This window comes from Dermacentor albipictus, chromosome 3 (genome assembly GCF_038994185.2).
Source record: "Dermacentor albipictus isolate Rhodes 1998 colony chromosome 3, USDA_Dalb.pri_finalv2, whole genome shotgun sequence".
In the NCBI taxonomy this organism is placed as follows: Eukaryota; Metazoa; Arthropoda; class Arachnida; order Ixodida; family Ixodidae; genus Dermacentor; species Dermacentor albipictus.
Window position 1 is genome coordinate 12,654,094 of NC_091823.1, and position 18,865 is coordinate 12,672,958.

An 18,865-nucleotide genomic window follows, 5' to 3' on the forward strand; every position below is an offset into this window, starting at 1 on the left:
AAACGAAAGACAGGTGGCAACGCCTCCAAGTTTCCGCACCTGGTTGCTGTGACGTCATGGATTATGATGGCATCTTCTAGGGCCCACTAATTATATAGCAGTACAGTCTACATTGTGTTCTCAAGGAACCAAATATTCAACATGACAAGTTTTGGGAACCTTTACTCAGCCAACACGGCCCAAATGCAAAAGCATACCTTGAAATCCTTGATGTCACACTGACATACCGGTGTCGGGGTTTCGGCACGAAATTCAAATACTGATGCTTCGACCTTCATTTCCTCATCTAATTACCAAACTATTATTTTGATATGATTGCCTGCAGGTTTCTCTAATGCTTTATTAGTTTAAACTGATTTATTATTTTACTTTAGTGTCCCTTCAAGTTTCAGTAAACCAGTGGCCATTATAGTGACGGGATGTTTTTTTATTCGCTGGCAGAGGAGCCGATGCTTAGGCAGGGGCTGACAGGGCAGCGGCCTTTTCCCCAGCTGCCTTTTCAGCATAGTCAAGGCCCGAGGCGTCCTTCTTGGGCTCCTTCTTGGGCTCCATAATGGAGACGTGGTCAGGCAGTGGCTTCTTGGGGCCAAGTTTGCCATTGGGATCGCATGGCAGCATGATTTTCACCTTGATTCCCAACACACCTGCACAATGAATAAACAATGTTAGCATAACCTCAGACCTTTCTATATTTATTTATATGATGTTTTCTATGATGAATCTCAAATTTAATTCCAATCCTCAGTTGCCCTAATATGCTATGCAAGAAAGCAAAAACAGTGCCAGCATCCAGCCAGAAAATAGGAGCGGAGCCTATATTAATCAGCATATTAATACCATATTAATCAGCAAGGACGCCAGAACACGAACATGATAGGGCAGGAACACTTCATGCTTTGAGTCTACTCGTCTACTCTTGCATTTACCACCGGGCAATGCACAATTTTGGCTGTGCTGTTAGAACTACAGGGACACCATTCGTGATGGCATCAATAGCAGCCACAAATACCTCAGCAATGGTTGCAGCAAGCAGTAGTTCCTTTTTGATTTGGTGCAAGGCACATGTGATTCACAAACACGGCGCAAGCCGTCAAGGAAGGAGAGTGATTCTAACACAACCCACATGCTGGTGTCAAGCCTGCAGGCTACATCGCCTACGGACGTTCAGTTGCTAATAAGCTCATTGGCAAATAAATAATTGAGAGCACATAGTAGTTTTTCAAAAGCCTGTCCACTCAGATGAAGATGTGGCTCTCCTGCTGCAAAAGACCCTATCATTGCGAGCATTTATCAGTCACAAAATGAAAATTGCAGCTTTCACAATGACATTGTGCAGATTAAAAATGGCAGTTGCAGATTTCTTTAGTAAATAAAGGAGTCTTGATGTAAGCATCTGTTTATTTTCTTAGTCCATTTGATATACAACATGCCTATTTTATTCTATATAAGGCTAGGTTTTTTAATATTCTTTGCCTAAAAGTAACCCCTTTCTTACACTCAACATTAATCAACTCAGTTACTGTTTAACTAAGGCAGCAGAAGTGCCATATTTCTGGCGATCCACTTTTTAGATGGCAACACAAATTGTGGCAACTAATAAACATTAGCACGTGCAACATTATTTGCCATCACACCAATTCAAATGGAATGCCTTCGATCATCGACATCAAGATAATATAGCAATGCCTTAATACCTTATGGCAAGCAGTTGCGAACATACTAGGCTTATTGTCATGCCTTTATTTTATGAAGTGCTTCTTTTTCTAAGTTCCAAGTCAGTTGCAACTGATTTCTCTGACATAAAAAATTAAGACATGCTCAATCACTCAGCATCACTGCATGACCGCCTACTAGCCCCCACAAACGTTCAACACCCCAAAGACACTGCAATGTGCACCATTCAGTGTTTCGAACTATTTGTACATGGTGGCATTATGGTCTCTAGAACATTTGGCCAGTCTGCAGTATTCATGTGTTTCTCCAGCAAAGCAGTGTCCACATTGTTCATTCCTGAGCAGGGAATGCTTTGAGCTATCAGAGCATCCATCGTCCACAATGTTACAGCCTAGATAAACTGCAAATATATTTGCAACTGTCAAGCGATCAGTCAACCTGCTGCCCAATTTTTCATCACTTTAAATGCACTTGCAGTTTACAACCTTGCAAGGTTGCCAAGGTCAGAAAATTGCTCACCTCAGCTAATCCGTTCGTATTTATCTGCGGGAACATCTGGCACTATAACACAACCAAAGACACAGTGCACAATTGACAAAATCGATAGCCCTATTGGGAGCAACAACTTAATGCTGAGGCAGCACTTGCATCTTGCACATCTACAGATCAGGAGCTTATTCCACAAAGGAGAGGAAAGAAGCAGTAGACAGTAATCAAGCTTAAAATTTCACTATCCGATTTGACAACAGCAGCGTGGTCTATTCGTCAGGGCCACACAGCACAGAGATAGCATTCCTTAGAAACAGCTTTCCTGCTCATTTCAGTATCAACAAGCTTCATGAAAAAAGCACTCTTCTCAGCCCTCATGGGGAAGACAAATTTGCCCCTCCTAAGCTGAAAGTGCATGCTGAGTATCATGAAAATCCTCATGAAATTTTACTTTCTACTTAGAGTGCATTACTTTGCACTGTTGCTTAACTTAACAGCACCACAGTCTTAGCTGACTTGTTTTCTGTAACAAATTTGTGTCACTCACAATCATTAGCAAGCTCCACCATTGCTGTCTGAAGCAAGAGAAATGCCACACAATCAAAGTTGCAACCCCACGATCATTGGCGCTAGCAGAAAGTGGTCTACCACTGTTCCAAGTAGTAGGCGATGTAGATTTGGTGCAAGCTCTAACTGCACTTTCCCCTGCCTAATAACGGCCTTTTTAAACATTCTGATGCAACTGCACGCAAACATGTCCCTACAACACTACATTCAGAAGCCTTTCAGGCCCCTTTCCAAAAAAAACAAAATGATTTTGTTTTTTGGTGAACTCCTCATTCAGTCTTCTGAGCAATCCCACTAAACTTAGATGTGTGATGGCCGAGTTTGTTTTTTTCTTCAACCCCCCATTACCATTTTTAATCAATCCAAACAAATGCCTGTCTTCCCCAAAACGATTGGTCCAAAACTTGCCTGCCAGCTATAACAGAACATGAAGCTGCATTTGCAGCATTGGCAACGGTCTCTACCATGAAACCAGCATCCCTGCTACTCTCACCTGATAATGGTAGAACAAGTTTTTCATGTAGAATAGTGATAATGTGCTGCTTTCAGGCTTCAATTTGGAGGCTTATTCAAAAGGCAAGTTATTTCACATGCCAAGTTGATGGCAACAGTAGTGCTGCACGTTTTCGACAATCCGGAAATTTGCTTGCCACAGGATCAACTGGCAAAGTGGTTAGTCTAGGCTTGGGCCACCATTCAGCTTTCAATTTGAGCGAAGTGTTTGTGCAATGCAGTGTACAGCAAGGCGGGCACGTTGTCCAGAGAAAGCAATGAAGATAAATGTAAATAAATTTCCATTCTGTAAGCTCTGCAGCATTCATCTTATTTCTGACTGCTACAATTGAAGGTATGCTAATTTTTTTTTAGTTGTAAAATTGAGTGCATGTTAGATAAGGGTGCTCATTTCAACTATGAACCCACAAGGACTCTGCATGTTAGAAGTAGGTAAATATTGAAGCAGCAGTACGTCTCTAGATTTATTTCTCCTACTTTCTTCTATTTGACCTGCCACAAATTTCAGCTACATTGGTCCCACAAGGGTTGAAGGGAATTTGGCTGCATACAAGGCAATAGATATACAGGAGGAAATCTCTGCTGTGCAATTCCATTCCTACCATTCTGCATTTAATGCTTTGCATGCTCACTTTCTACAAAAGTCTGTTCCCTTTCCGACTCACTCCACTAGGTCCTAAGCAAGCACAAGCGTGCATCTTCCTTTCGTAGCTGTATGTTTGATTTCAGTTTGATGAGACAGAGTTAGTATACAGGACAAAGTATGCTGAACAATGTCTGGCACTGTGCCTGGCCACAATGAAGTGCACTTCAACTGGGCACCGCAGACACGAGAGCCGCCACACAAGCGTGCTGTCCCTCCTGTCGTGGCTCTGCATCCCATAAGTGGGGGATGCAGAGTCGTAAAGGGAGGTTTACCGTGGTGCCTGGAAAACAAGACGTGCTCACCAATGGTTTCATTACAAGAGATTTGATGGCAGGTAGTGTGCACATAATTCACATCTGTTTAACTAAAGCTCCACTGATTTTATCAGTAATATACTAAAGTGACTGAAGTTTATCAGGCGTTATTATTTAGAGTGGGTACCAAGGACATAAGCACTGTGAGCTGCATGCACATCAGGCGCACTTGTGGTGTGGCTTAAGGAGCACCTGCGAAAGTGGCACGTGGCTGAGGTCGCCAATGCAACCCAAAAGGTTTCATTCAATAGCAGGAGTTGATGCTAGTGCTTCTAGTTTTCCTTCAGCTTTGTGAATACGCTGCAAATAACTACTGATAAAATGTGGCCGCTATGGGAGCGCTTTTAGGAGCTAGGCCTAATGTGCAGTTTGTGACTTCGGTGTTCGACTCAGGGAGCAGGACATTCTCAATGTCGCCAGGAGGTAACAGTGTTGAGCGTTTTTCAATGTTGTGCGCCGCCTTCCTCATAGTTTTGTCCCTGCAAATTTGCACCATGTAGTGAACTTCAGAGATGAAATCAAGATGGTCGTCGGTATGTATGCAGCGTACAATGTCTATGCAGCAGCCACGGAGAGATGCAGATGACAGCATGGCGAACTGCTAGTCACGTGTCTTGGTTAACAAAATCACGCGTTGGGACTTCTTTTCGAGGCAGAATTTGTAAACAGCCAGTATGCAGACGGTGCCACTTTAGGCGGCAAAAAAGAGAAGGTGCTGTTTCAAACGATATACAAGTCAATGTGATCAAATGAGTGTAATGGCCACTGCATGTTGTGGGAAAAGCACTCTTCTTTTGCACAAACCTTCTCTCATATTTAGCTGACACTGGTGCTGAAAATTCAAATTATCATTAAAATATTTATATTAGATGCACAAAATTTGGCAATGTGGTAGAATAATGGTTCAAGATACCAAAAATACTATTTTCAAAAAACTGACTTTTTCGTGATTTTTTTCGGTCTGCAAAACTTGTGTTCTCCCTAACGGGACACTTAAAGGGAATCTGAAGGTCTTTGTGAAAAAAAAAAAAGTGAGCTCTCAGCAAATTTAGTTTTTCAACCGCTGATAACAAAAACAAGTTTAACAGGTCCCAACTCACTACAAGTCGCTTGAATTTAGCTAGAACAAATAGCAGCGTCTGCAGGAGATGCCGTGTGTCTTCGATATGACGAAGACGATTGTGACGTCAACGTGTATATCGACAAGGTGAGCATTCAGATAGAATGCTCACATGACCCGTGTTGACATCATCGTTGTGCCCAGCTTTTCGCCCCTACACTCAGTGCATGGAGCAAAGGGGGGGGGGGAGCTTTGATCATAATGTAAATGGCAATTGCACCGCTGCTATGTGCACAATTACAAACATGACTTCGGGAGTTGAATTATACTGTGGCTGCCTTTCAAACCACCCTGAATCTTCTCATTCTAGAGCCACTTCAGCATTTCCTTTTAATAGAAAAATAGTGTGACCTTTAATAGAAAATTACCTATCCACAATACCAAAAGGCCACTTTTACAGTCTGAATAGGCTTGGTAGGCCAGAAAAGAATGAAAAATGTGCACCGACACCAGATTGAATCTCTCACACCAGCTTGCTGCAATATGTATTTCACAGCATCCGCTGAGGCATGGTTAATTTCTTATCGGTAAAGGTGGACTACATTGCATTTTAATGAAGTCTAAAACAGTGAAAGCTCCAAGAAGCTTTAATGTGCCACAATAACCCAGATACAAAATGTATTTTAAGTTCATGATGTCACACTAACACATGGACGCTGCAATATCAGCGTGAAATTTGAAAAATGAAACTTTTTTCTCTTCTGATAATAAGCCTATTACATATTACAATCTAACCCACTTAAGATGATCCCACATAGAACAATCGAACAGTTATAACACCCACTTTTCAGTGCATTAATGATTTTCTAACTACAGCCTATTGAACCTGCTTCCACATGTAATGAGCATTTATTACACCGTTGTACTGGTACAGTAAACGCTTCAAACCCGGTCGAGGTAAAAACAGGGTGCTTGTGAAGTATCAATGCACAGAAGCAACAAAACTGGGCTTAGGCAGTGCATGCCAACCTCCATTCCAACCACAACAATGACACGGCCTTTGAGATGTAAGGGGGTCAACCTACATTCCGCCTCGACCTATATTCCGCATTATACGGTACAGTCGCCGACCGATTTTCCAGACTCCGAAAATTCGGACATGCCCGATTATTCGGTCAGCTTCGCGGCACCGCCATTCTCCCCTTAGACCATAATGTATAACAACTGCCGAAAGTTCGGACACCTTGCAACCTCTCATCTGATTTTTCGGACTCTCCTTGAGCCAACTCGGTCGAGAGCACCGTGCACAGACTCTGACCGGTGCACGGTTCGACTTGCTGAATGCCATTTTTGTTTTGAACGAAGCTTCGTTGCTGCCCCACGAAGTGGCGCTACTGGAAATCCCCGCTCATCATCATCGTTTCCTGGCTCGATAGAGTGGCTCTGCAGCAGTTCCGGTTTCAGCTTAGTAAGCCATGTCAAGACAATCCACTGCGAGCTGGCCACATTTTTTCGTTTGTGTGACTGGTGCCTGCACGGCGGTGTTTGCTTTGTGTGCTGTGTCGAGGTTTCGGTGATCCAACACGGCATACGGAAACATCGTGTCAAGTATCTAATGGCGCCGACAGTGCCCCTGCAGACTGCGCTGCGGAATGCCGGCAAGCGGGTGCCGGGAGGCCTAAGATTTGTCGCCTTCCGATGTGCTCCCTACCGACGCGGAAAATGTTCTGCCGAGACTTGCGCAGTGGTTGCATTGCGATTCCGGACACCATCTCATTGACAGTTTCACAGGTGGTGACACTGCTGTACTGACATGCGCAGAACTCCACGACGGCGAGATCATTCGTCAGGTTTCTGCTGCACCGCTGGACGATGACCGAGTCAGAAGTTGACGCACCATGTGCTACGCTGCCGTCGCATGCGGATCGTGTACAAGCAGTGACTGTGCTTTCAGCCGCCTATAGTGACCGTACGCCCCTCTCCGAGGTTCAGGCTTATCTGATTGCGCGTAAACGGAACAGCGTGCAACGGCGCATTCACGATTTCGTCAAGCCTACTGCCGAGCCCGAATAAGTGCGTGGAAATAAAGGATTTCATTTTTTTTTTCTTAATCTGCTTTTTCGGACACCTGTTTATTCGGAAATTTCCGCAGTCCCCTTGAGGTCCGAATAAACGGTCGGTGACTGTATTCTAGTGGCTCAATTGGCTGCCCAGAAGTGTCATTGATAATTTTTTCAACTTTATGGCGACAAATGTTCATGATAGTTGGAATGTTAGTAAATTTGTTTCTATAAAAAAGAAAATAAAGAGAATGCACAAGGACAATTTATTGCTACTCTCAAGACTTCTGGCACATAGCAAGTATCTGCTTGTGTTACAACATTCAGGCCTCACTATCTCAACACCAAGGACAGAACAATTTTTTTTTTTTTTGCAGAATGGAGCCTAATGTGTAATCTATGAATATAGCAAGGAGAATTTTTGTTTTCATTTCAGAAATTAATTACATTGCTAGATTTTCTGCCCCACAGTTGCCACATTGTGTGGTCTTATATTCAATGAGCTCTGAATTTTATATTAATAATCAGATTAAAAAAAGTACTTGCTATACTTTGTTCCTTACTCTTTATGCTATCTAACCATGCCTTACAAATGTTTTATTGTGCTATTTATTTTCCATTGTGGCCGGAAACAACGGAAATGAAATGTTAATTCTTATGAATTAATTGACCTACAGCAAATCTAATTACATATTTGAAATTTGCACAATTTTAATGAGGCTGCCAAGTTTCATTAATACAGTAAAACCTCATTAAACCATACCCACTTAAACAGTAGGTTCATTTTAAAAGCAAAGTAAGATCCCCGACTCAGCGGCCACTGAGCGTAATGTGTTTTGTACCCGCATAAACAGTACCAGCTTATTGCGTACATATTGGTTAACACGTAATGTTCCCACTTTTCATTGCGCAAAAATGGCGGTGCATCGTTTTTATCAGGTCGCCTTGGCAGAACAAGCCTCAAAGATTGGAACCATAGATCAGAACGGCCTCCAAACGCCCTGTGCATTTGCGCCACATCAATATCAACATCATTTCGGCGCCGTGCCAGAGAGCGTTGTGCAAACAAAGACTCGCGTCATGCCAAAGCTCGGATAAAAAAGACGCCGCACGCTCAGCATAGAAGAAAAATTAGACATCGTTCGTGCTATCGAACGTGACACGAAGAAGTCAGCGCTTACATGTGACAGGGATCTACTGTGGACTAAAGTGTGCGGCATTTGGAATGCAAAGCAGTTCCTCAGTAGTGCTGCTGTGACCACGAAGAGATGTTGGCTACGAGTTTTGACTTTTCGCCATCATTGTCTCTGTTGTTGCCAAAGTGTCGCCTAGCAAAAGTGATGAGAACAAGGAAAGCAACAGCATGGGCGATTCAGACCCGTAAGTGGCAGAAGCTGCGCGTTGCATTAGCCTCATGAATGCAATCTTCGTGACGAGAGCAGCACCCTGCAATGAAAAAGGTGCCCCGTGAATTCTGCAGCGCTACCGCACCCGTGCACGGAGAATATGCAACGGCAACGAGTAATCTGCCATGCGACTGTTTGCCGAAGAGAGGGGGCTGGCTGAAAAGCTGGCTGGCACCTTCAATAAGTTTGAGGCCGCAGTCATCGCTGTTAGGCCGCGGCGGCATCAAATGAAAACGCTTTTGTCGCACGAAGTGAATAAATATCGCACGTTTTCCCCCCCTTTTCATTGCACTCTCTCCGAGTTCCTTCTTTGGCAGGTAAGTAAGTGGGCGATCTCATGCAATATCGGTTAAGCAATACTACTGTTTAGTACATACTTTTCCAGAGCTCTGGCCAACTGCAGTTTAACCAGGTTTCACTGCATTCATGAAAGAAATGGTGAACACTATTTCAACAGCGATGTCCCCCCTTGACAAGCACGAAATGAATGAGTGACTTGATCAATAACGCCACACTTTGCGTGAACAGTGGGGTTGGTGTCAAAGTCAGGCCACCGTTATTCAAGGTCGCATCTGCCACTGCTGTCGTTGCCTTTGTCACACGACTAAAGTGTACTAGCACAACGCCGCCATTTGTCTCGACAGCTTCCAGCGTTCCGTGATCTTTCGTCAATCTTGGAGGCTTTGCCTGAATAGTGAGGTCACATCAACCAGCGATCATCATATCCTATTTTGGTGCCCCCACACATGACTTGCTATCGCCACTGCTTGTTGAGTTTGCCTTCCGGACAGGGTTATGTCATGCTGTGCTTGTTTATTTAGTTTGTGCTCCAGGTAACGCTCTGCAGGCTCCAAGAAGTCTTTCTCGTGAAGTTATAGACGGGCTGTGTCAAATGGCACCAACAGTGCCCTCGCAGTCCGGATGAGCCAAACTCCACAATTAAGAGCCTGAACTGCAGCCTACCACAATGAGCACAAATGCGGACATCATGACCTGGTAGGCTGCGGTGTGCAGATTCCTGCGACCGTTACATTTGAAGACTGAAAACGACAGACATCATGCGCCGAACTGAACGATGACGAAATAATTTAGCAATTTTGCCCGCCGTCAAACACCAACATTGACTCAGATGATGATGCGTTGTGTGCTCCGAAGCCTTCACATGCGGATCTGATTCAAGCTTTTCAGTCCTTGCATCGGCGTAGAGCGCAACTCAAAACTGGTAGAAATATAGGCAGACTTGGTTGCAGCAATATATCGATCACTTGTTCCTTGCACAGGGGCCTTAAAACGTAAATAAAGTGATCTCTTTTGAAAACATTAGTTTTTTCTGACATTCTATAGTTCGGGCTTCTTTACGTTCCCTGTGGAGACTGAATTATCATCCGTCAACTGTACTAAAAATCTGTTCATATTCAACATTACTGCGAGAAATTGACAAGATCCCCAGCATTATCACTGCCGTGATCCTGCGGAACACGTGCAATCCATCAACACCTCAACTGTTTACTTTTGTCCACTGCATGACGCATCTTGGTTTGTTCATACGTCCAATGAAAGTTCTGAGTTTGCAAGAAGACAAACTCCAGTTTTGTAAAACTTAACCCAATGCTCGCATAATTATACGATGAGGCTAAATTCAAGAACTTCACGGAAAATTCAGGAGAGCTGTCATGTATGCAAATGGCACAGGCTATAGTAATCAGAGATGCACTACATACCTTGCCGCAGCAGCACGTGACGCACTGCGGTCTCAACATAGTCGTTGGTCGGCTCGCCACTGTGGATCATGAGGCCATCCACGAATTTCATGGACTTGGCTCGCTGGCCACGCAGCTTGCCAGAGACGACTACCTCGCAGCCCTTGGCGCCGCTCTCCATGATGAAGCGAAGCACACCATAGCACGCCCGACGCACAGCCAAGCCTCCAATCAGCTTGTAGCGTAGAGACTCGCACTGAGCTATGGCACACAGGCCTCGGGATGCTACCTTTTCAGCATACAGCTGCATAGAAAAAAGGAAATTACCTAAGCTAACTGCCAGGCACCTAAGAAAGGCTGTATCGCTTGAGCATTAAACACAGAACATACCAGCAAGTACTTTTACAGGGAGAACCAATAACAGACAACAGCACCATCATACTGAGAGACCAAGCTACCCAGATGAAGTGGGACACATGAGACAGAGGGAGAAGGCATGTTCCTCAAAGAAGAGAGGAAGAAATACAAGGTGACCATTTTTAGAAAATTTTTAAATATAGCTTGCTGCAGATAACAATTTTAGTCCCTGAGCTGGTTTATTCAGAGGCAGACACTACTTGCACAAGAAATCAAAACACATTCAACTAATTAACAAAAATCCTCTAATTGTCTTAAGTGATTACTGCCCATATTGCAATTTACGAATTGTAGCCCAAGAGTTTGCAAGGCCTGACCACTTGGAGTGCATTTCCAGAATGACGCCAGTTTGAAGATGTGTGCCATTAAACTTCAACCATCAAGGCTCTTCCTCTTTGGCTTGGGGTCGGCCAGCTGCGTGGTCATTTTGCGTTCACGCCCGCCGTTTGCGAGACCTTCCTGCAAAAGGCTTCGGAGCACGACACCAGAATGGATGAACCCAATCGTTCAAATGTGCCACTGTTTGAGTGACCATGCACGCAAACAATTAGGCATTGCTGTCCAGCATGGGAGCAACCATTCGCTCGCGACTAAGTCGTGGTCAGTCGAACTTAGATTTGTCGCCTGCTCATCGGCATATTCTATGGGTAGTGATTCGGCTAGCAGACATTCGTCTATTCAAGGTAGAATAAATGCCCTTTTAATTTTTTTTCACCACTGTGTTGTCATTCCTCTGTCCCAAGAGCATGTGTAAGACCCCACAAGTTTCACCAGAGTTTGCCCTATGGTAGTCAGTAAATAAACACACTGTGGAGCATGCAGATAAATCAGTTCCTAGAGTCCAACCTAACGGTCCCTACACACTGGCCTTTTGTCCATTGTAAACCGGGAGCACAGCCCATTCTAACGCAAAAGCAGCAGTTGGCATGGGCAAATGCAGCTGAGCAACACGAGTGTCCCACTACCTGCTAACTTGGCACAATTTGCTGCTCCTATAAACCAATTAGCTACCAAATATAACACGTGCGGCGTAGCCCTCCGCCCTAATTAATCTTGCCCCGCATGCACACTACACAAACATCTGCTGTTGTACTTGTTATATAATGCTGTATGGGAATAAATGCAAGAACAATTTAAACAAATAAGTTTTTTTTTTAACAACATGTAGCAGCACTTTATCGTTCAGAACCCTAGCTGCGAGTTGGATAATCATTTTTGAGTGAAAGAGCTTGAAAGGCTCTGGCACGTGAACTGCAGCATCGCACTTTTCACATTTCCACCTGCTGCACTTTCTCTTTGCTTTTTGCACTGCACATTTTCCCCTGCCATGATGGACTTTCGGGAAAATCTGATGTCATAAATGTGTCCAGTGCAACAAGATTCAAGGCACGTGTCAGAAAGAGAGCACAAGCATGCCATATAAACCAGAATAAAGGCAGAGTTGTTTCTCGGGAAAAGGAGAAAAAAAATAAACAAAAAATACAGCAGCTAAAGTCTGCATTTGTCGTTTGCAGCGGTATTTATAACACACTGTGAGTCATCTGGCGAAGTCATGGTGAAGGCAAGGAGTGCATGCTTTGCCCTCTCACGCAAACCCTTTCATCTCATTAGAAAGTGTTAAAACATGACTGTTACGATTGTCAAGAATTTCTGGAATAAAATGTATCCTTTCACTTCTCAATAAAGTGCACAGTGATGGTGCTGCTCCAACCCATTTTATTTCAGAGCATCTTTTGCCACAGCCAGAAATGCATTTCAGAGCAGGTTTGCGAGTGCGATTGCTAGCTATACTATATAGAGCTTTTACAGTGGGCAATGCTTGTGAAAGCAGTAAGTGGTCACTGGTTCATAAATTCAAACACTAAAATTGATCTCCCAAGTAAGATCAAAGTAAGATCTAAAACATCTCGAAATCGTTTCGCAGCACGCGACAGCAATACTTTCAAGCAGCGCCGCGCCGGATCGCCCAAGCCAGAAAGGAGGAAAGGCTCTCCGCGCGCCCTAGCCTCCTCGCCTGATGAAACGGTCTATACATGTATCCTTTAAAGGGACACTAAACACAAATACCAAGTCGACTTGGACTGTTTAAATACCATTCCAGAAACCTCGCAACGCTCGTTATGCGCAAGGAGGACTTAGTTTACGAGAAAATTGCCCCTGAAGGGTCCGAATGCCTTCTTCAAAATTCAAATCTCCTGAGGGTTGCAATGTGGGCTTGTTGGTACCGCGCTACCGTACACCCCTTCAAGTCTCCCACCAGCCAACCAGGGGAGTGGTGACATTGTATACGCCATCACCACCCTTTGCTGCCGTCAGTACAGTGAACCGTCAGTGAGTGAAACCCCGCCAGACAGCGCTACCAAGCCAAGACAGAGTGGTGGATTCATCGCTGCAGCTGCTTTTTGGTCAAGTTGGGGTAGACCGTTCGGGCATCCCGCGACATCACCTCGAAGTTTAATTTTCTGCTACTTGCACTTCGTTCGAGTTTTGCGAGCCAGCAAAGTCAGCGCAGTAATACGCAGTAATGAAACTAGTGAAACATGAAGGCATGGGCGATCCCTCAAATGAACGTCTCGTGGGCAGCGCGAAGTTGACCGAAAATGAAACCTTTTGACCGCCCGCGTCATTGTCAAGGGTAAATTCAACAAGTTCCTTTTTCTAAAAAAGTAAATAGAATTGGACAAGTATAATTTTATTTCGCCTTATAATACAATAAAAAGATGTTTTCTGCAATGAGTGGTTGAGTACTAACGACAGAATTTACCTTAGGAGTGCTTTCATCAAAGGGCAAGAGCTTTAATGTCCCGAGGATAACCATGTCCTGCATTTACCTTGATTTCTCTATTATTAAAGCTCTGTTCGTGATAATATTGAGATTCTCCAGCACTTATCTATAACTTCAGCTTCACTTAATATTTGCCTTTAATGTCCCTTTAAGATGGAGCCCTCTTTTGAAAAATGGTACCAGCCAGCAGTATGAAATATTTACTTATTTGCTGTGCTGTTATTCACTGACAACCATCCACAGTGGACCATGGAAATTGGTTCCGTTTATCAGGATTTCCATTTATTGAGAGGCAAAGCTGAATACAATTGCATGAATACAAAACCAACCAACCATGAGGATGCTGTTCCGTTTAATGAGATTCCACTGTACTTGAAATACTGCGATGGTCAACACTGCCACAGCGGTTCACTTTCGCTTGTCATGCAGCTCAATGTGCATTGCGCACCGTCACAAAGTGACACGCCTGACCTTTGTGAACACGTAACACTGTCAGGCTGGGCTGTGATCAGCAGTTTAGAGCTCTCTGCCAGCACGCGAGTTTCGCCATTTCGTCCAGTAAGTGCAAAGACAAACTTCCCTGATAGTGTTCGTGGCAGTTGCCAGCATGTCACCCGCAGACTTAACCTGAGCTTCCGGCCACCAATCTAGCCCGTGATCTTGGGCCCAATCAACAAGGCAGTTTCCTGGCTCGAGCACGTTGGAAGCCATCTTGCCGTGGTGACCTGCCCACCACTGCATCAGCTGGCAGCGAATCTTTGGCAGGGCCATATACGATACAGCAAGGCTTCACCAGCAGCGCTTCGTCAGTATACAGCAGCGAAAGTTGAGTCGACCAAAATAATGGTAGCGACCGTAGGCCATTCTTATGCTGTGAAATTCCCAAACCAAGAAAAGTGGGGGACAGGGGACAAACTGAATAACAGAAAAGTTGTTCCTGGCTGCAATATATGCTCCAATGTGCACTCCATGGTAAAACACTCGAGCGAGACACCATGCAGCATGCGAAAGTGGTCCATTTTACATTGGTCATACAGAAGTGCGGGATCTGGCTTGGCACCAGCACGTTTGCTCGCTGCCGCCAGAAAATCGAAGTTGTCCTATTGCCTAAGCAACCTGCCCACGTCGGGATAGAAGGTAATGAATATAGACAGCAACCCATGGAAGGAACATCAGTACGATCCCTTGACTCAGCTCACCACATAGCTAATGCAGCCGCTGGTCCACACCATGCCACTTTAAATGGTGCGGTAAAACGGCACTTGAGAGCATAATTCCGTTTATTTATTTTTTTTTAACTGCAAAGCAACCCTTTCGGCGCAGAGTGGGTGCAGATTTCTCATACTTTGCTGAACTGTAGCAGGATGTAGCTGAGTTTGCCTCTCGGTGCCGCTCAATGCAGTGGTAGCATCACTGAGTGCAGCTCTGCCGAAATTTCTGTACAGCTGACCAAACCGTTGGCATTTCTTGTTGCAAGTAGCAGCAGTGCAATGAGTGTCGCAGCAACGTCTGTAAGTGTACTTGTTTTTGTGTGTGCACGACATGACTTCAATGCAGCATGGTATGCACTTCGATGTTGGCATTTAATGTTTGAAAAGCAGTGAAACCTTTAAAGCACTATTTTTTGTTTAAAAAGGGTCATGTGAGAAAACAGCACTGACCATTCATTGCATAGCAAGACATACCTCAAGATGCTGTTACACCACTTTTACTCCTGGACCAGGGATAAAATTATAATGTTAGAATTTTATCCCAATGCTATTCGTTTTTGTGCTTTATCAGTGGACTGAGCCCTCTGCCCTCATTATGATTAAGACCAGTCAATCATGACCAATGAATTATAATAGAAACGAACCAAAGGAATCCTTATATTATACCAGACCTCGTACCTGCCCATTCTAACATCATAATTGGCGTTGCGACCAAGCAGCTCTCTTAATCACCCTATCTAGTTTCCGTCTCAATGTGTTCTAAGCTTATCAGATGATTTCTTATACAAGCTAATTCATCCTGTAAATGGCATGCATGCCCATTGATGTAGAAACTGCCTTGCACTATGGCAAATGTGAAACATGACCAAATGCTGATCACACAGACCAACCCCAGAACCTGCAATAGTCACAGAGGCTTAATTCTGTTACCACAAGATTAAACTGCAACACAACAGGCTATAGGAGGTATGCACATGACGTCATCCGCTAGGAGCGCTAGCGGCATCCGCGGAGGCCGCCATAACTGCGGTCGCAAGTTCGCGCTCCCTACGTGAGCAGGCCTGCGTAAGTGGCCCACCGATACGCACGAACCGTCAAACGACCTTTTCAATGTGCCTTTCTGACTTGGCTATCGATTAGTACGTCTTAAGTGAACGATGGGACTAAGCACGTACGTGCGTGGGTTGAGTGAACCAGAAAAATCGTGTTATGAAAACGAAGTGCGCTCGTGCGACTGTGTCGACCAGCTCGAACTCAAAGATCATCAGCTTCGGCGCGACGTCGGACTACTGTCTCGCGTGAACGTCGCAGACATCAAGGATTACACTGCGAATGCAACGATCTCCGCGACCCGCGAGCAATCAAAATCCTACAAGTCGATGGAAGGCCACGATGATCTGGCGAGCGGCTGGGTGCAGCAGCCGCGCGTCAAAGTGCTCGCGTAACATGATCGCCTTCATTGCGGAATTTACTCCGCGTTGTCCACTTGCGTCGTCAAAGGATAGAGTTAAATTTGCTTCAATGAAAAAAAAAGACCCCCCCCCCCCCGATAACTAAACACTGATTTTACACAGCCTTCGTAATTTTTATCACGCCAATTATTCTGGTCAATTCATTATTCGTCAATTATTACGTCAATTATTTTTTTTTTGCCCTCCCAGGTTTGTCAATCACAATCATTCGATGAAAAGCCACTCGCACCATGGCTTCTCGCAAAATAAAACGGCGAGGTGCTGGCGGCACACTGCGCCTGCAAGGCAGGCCTGGCAGAGGCGTGCTCGCACATAGCTGCTGTGCTCTTTTACATTAAGGTTGCAGTTAAGAAGAGAAATAGCCACGTGTCGAGAGGAACCCAATCTGGACAACATATTCCTATCACCGAGTTTTTCTTGTGCGACTGCTGCATCCGAACATAGCACAGTTTACCGCGACACCGAAGCTCAGTTGACGCACGGCCACGCCGGAGCGTAGTCCGGATACGTAAACATTGTACGTAGACCTGTTCGTAGACGTAGAACAGCACTGTGCAAGAGACACTGAAACATCCTGCTTATATATCAGCAACTGGATAAGAAAACAAGGCGAACGACGGGCCAAAAGATAGGGATCAGATGTTCGCGCGAGTAAGACCGCTGCCGTTTTTTTCGACGCTCCCCGACCGTCAACATGGCGCGGCTGCACCAGCGACACTGCCGCCGCCTCGCGGGTCGAGCTCAGTGCATACCTCCTATTAGGTGTACTCAGCAATACATGGATGGCATGCATACTTATGCATGAACATTATATGCACACACATTAAAGCTTGCCAACATTGACAGCCGTTCTAGAGGTACCAAGTAGCCACTTAGCAAGGTTTAGTGTGTGTGGGTTCAAACCAATTCCAGAAGACAAAAAAAAAAAGAAAAATCTCTTTGCAGGGTCTTAACAACAAAGACATTTCTTAATGTGCAGTCAGTGCTTTTATGTGAAGAATAATAAACGTAAAGAACTTGTCAAGGGGCAAGAGCCTTTTCCGCACATCATGTATCAGAACATTTGACATTATGACTATAAAAATGGCTTGTGTAGATGTATAAGACAAGGCACGGGTTCACTTCAGCTGTCGCCAGCACACCTAATTTGCTTTCAAAAGCGAAAAGTACCGCGGTAACTTCGCAAATAAAATCCTGACATGTGCACATTATGCGTAGGCAGCAGAGCTAATGCGCTATTAATGACAAATTGTGCGTGCACAAGACGGAATTGCGGGCTATAAACTTTTGCCCATGTCAACAGCCTCAGCAGCATTGGACTTTTTCAAGCATTCAAGTCAATAATACCATTTCTCGTTTGTGACACGATGAATTCATCGAACCATTTTGAAAGCAAGATGTGCTCACCTCAACAGTGCCTTCAGGGAAGTTGAACCTCTTTTGCACGACTGAGGTAAGTTCACGAATCCTGCGTCCCTTCTCGCCAAGCACTGACTGGGTCCGGGTCGCAAGGATGATGATTTCTGTGTTTTGCGGCGTGACACGGACTTCCACGCCAGAATAGCCATCTTCGGCCAGTTCTCTCCTCAGGAACTCATTGAGTTCGGCCTTAAAGACTCCGTCCGCGACGAACTGCAACCGAATTATTAAAATGCATATATACACATTTCAGTGCCATAAGAGCCTTTCACATTTTCATACGAAGCGTCCATCAACACGAACAGCTGCGCCTTTATTCTACACGAACACACACAGAAGCAACGATAGCACGCGCTGGGCAAGTGCCTCGCTACATTCGATGTAAGTACTAGAAAACCAAGACACCAACCACGCGAGGGAATGCGCCTGGCTAACTTGGGCAGATCGAAGCCGGCATTTTGATAGTGGGCTGTTTAACACTCCCACGGACACACAAGTGAAATTAAAAACGCTGCAGGAAACAGGGAGCCTTACGTGAACGCTGAGATAAAGGCGTCAGTAAAAACACGCTGAACATTACACTATCAAGGTGAAGCTGTCTCTAACGAAACGCGACAGCACTACATGACCATTCGCAATCAGTTTTTATCACGTAATCTAAACATTTCGACAACACAACATTGTTCAGGAACCAAAAAGTAGGCATTAGTGTTGCTCCCTGCATAGGTATTTTTCCATGTAACTTAATGATTCTACAATTAAATAGCATTACTTACCTTCCTCTTCTTGCTAATCGGATTCGCCATGTCTGCTGAGAGACCGGAAAAGAACGCTCGCCCTGCTATGTTCCACTTCCTCTCTGGTGCAGGCCTGCTCTTGCGGTAGTTAGGTTAGAGCGTTAAAACATGCGACAATGTTGGCGGCGCTAGCTGCTGCCTCACTGCAAAATCATTTGCTTAGTAGCGCACTCTTCTGAGCGAGTTAAAAATACTTGTGCGTGCGGTTACTCTCTTGTTCCCAAGAGGGCAGCACACACACCATCATCTTTTTGTCCGCTGTGTACCAACAAGGGCGCGACATTTAAACCAATGACGTCGTTGGTTACAACACTTTATCGAAGTTATAGTGATTT

The 18,865-nt window shown here is 44.8% G+C and overlaps 1 protein-coding gene across 1 annotated transcript; it reads right to left on the bottom strand.

The window, feature by feature from the left end:
* Positions 1-406: 406 nt before the first annotated feature.
* Positions 407-18,666, bottom strand: RpS3 (ribosomal protein S3). The gene is made up of 4 exons (XM_070535097.1): positions 18,510-18,666; positions 17,722-17,946; positions 10,451-10,733; positions 407-644 (listed from the first exon to the last, which is right to left on the bottom strand). The coding sequence occupies exons 1-4, from the start codon at positions 18,537-18,539 to the stop codon at positions 454-456; spliced, it is 729 nt and encodes a 242-aa protein (XP_070391198.1). The 5' UTR covers positions 18,540-18,666; the 3' UTR covers positions 407-453.
* Positions 18,667-18,865: the final 199 nt, after the last annotated feature.

What these genes read in the sequence shown, in the direction of transcription:
- RpS3 (XM_070535097.1), bottom strand. Translation starts at nt 18,539, where the DNA reads ATGGCGAATCCGATTAGCAAGAAGAGGAAG. An exon ending in CGATTAGCAAGAAGAGGAAG is followed by an intron (nt 17,947 to 18,509) that starts GTAAGTAATGCT and finishes ATTCGGTTGCAG; the next exon opens with TTCGTCGCGGACGGAGTCTT. An exon ending in TCCCTGAAGGCACTGTTGAG is followed by an intron (nt 10,734 to 17,721) that starts GTGAGCACATCT and finishes TTTTCTATGCAG; the next exon opens with CTGTATGCTGAAAAGGTAGC.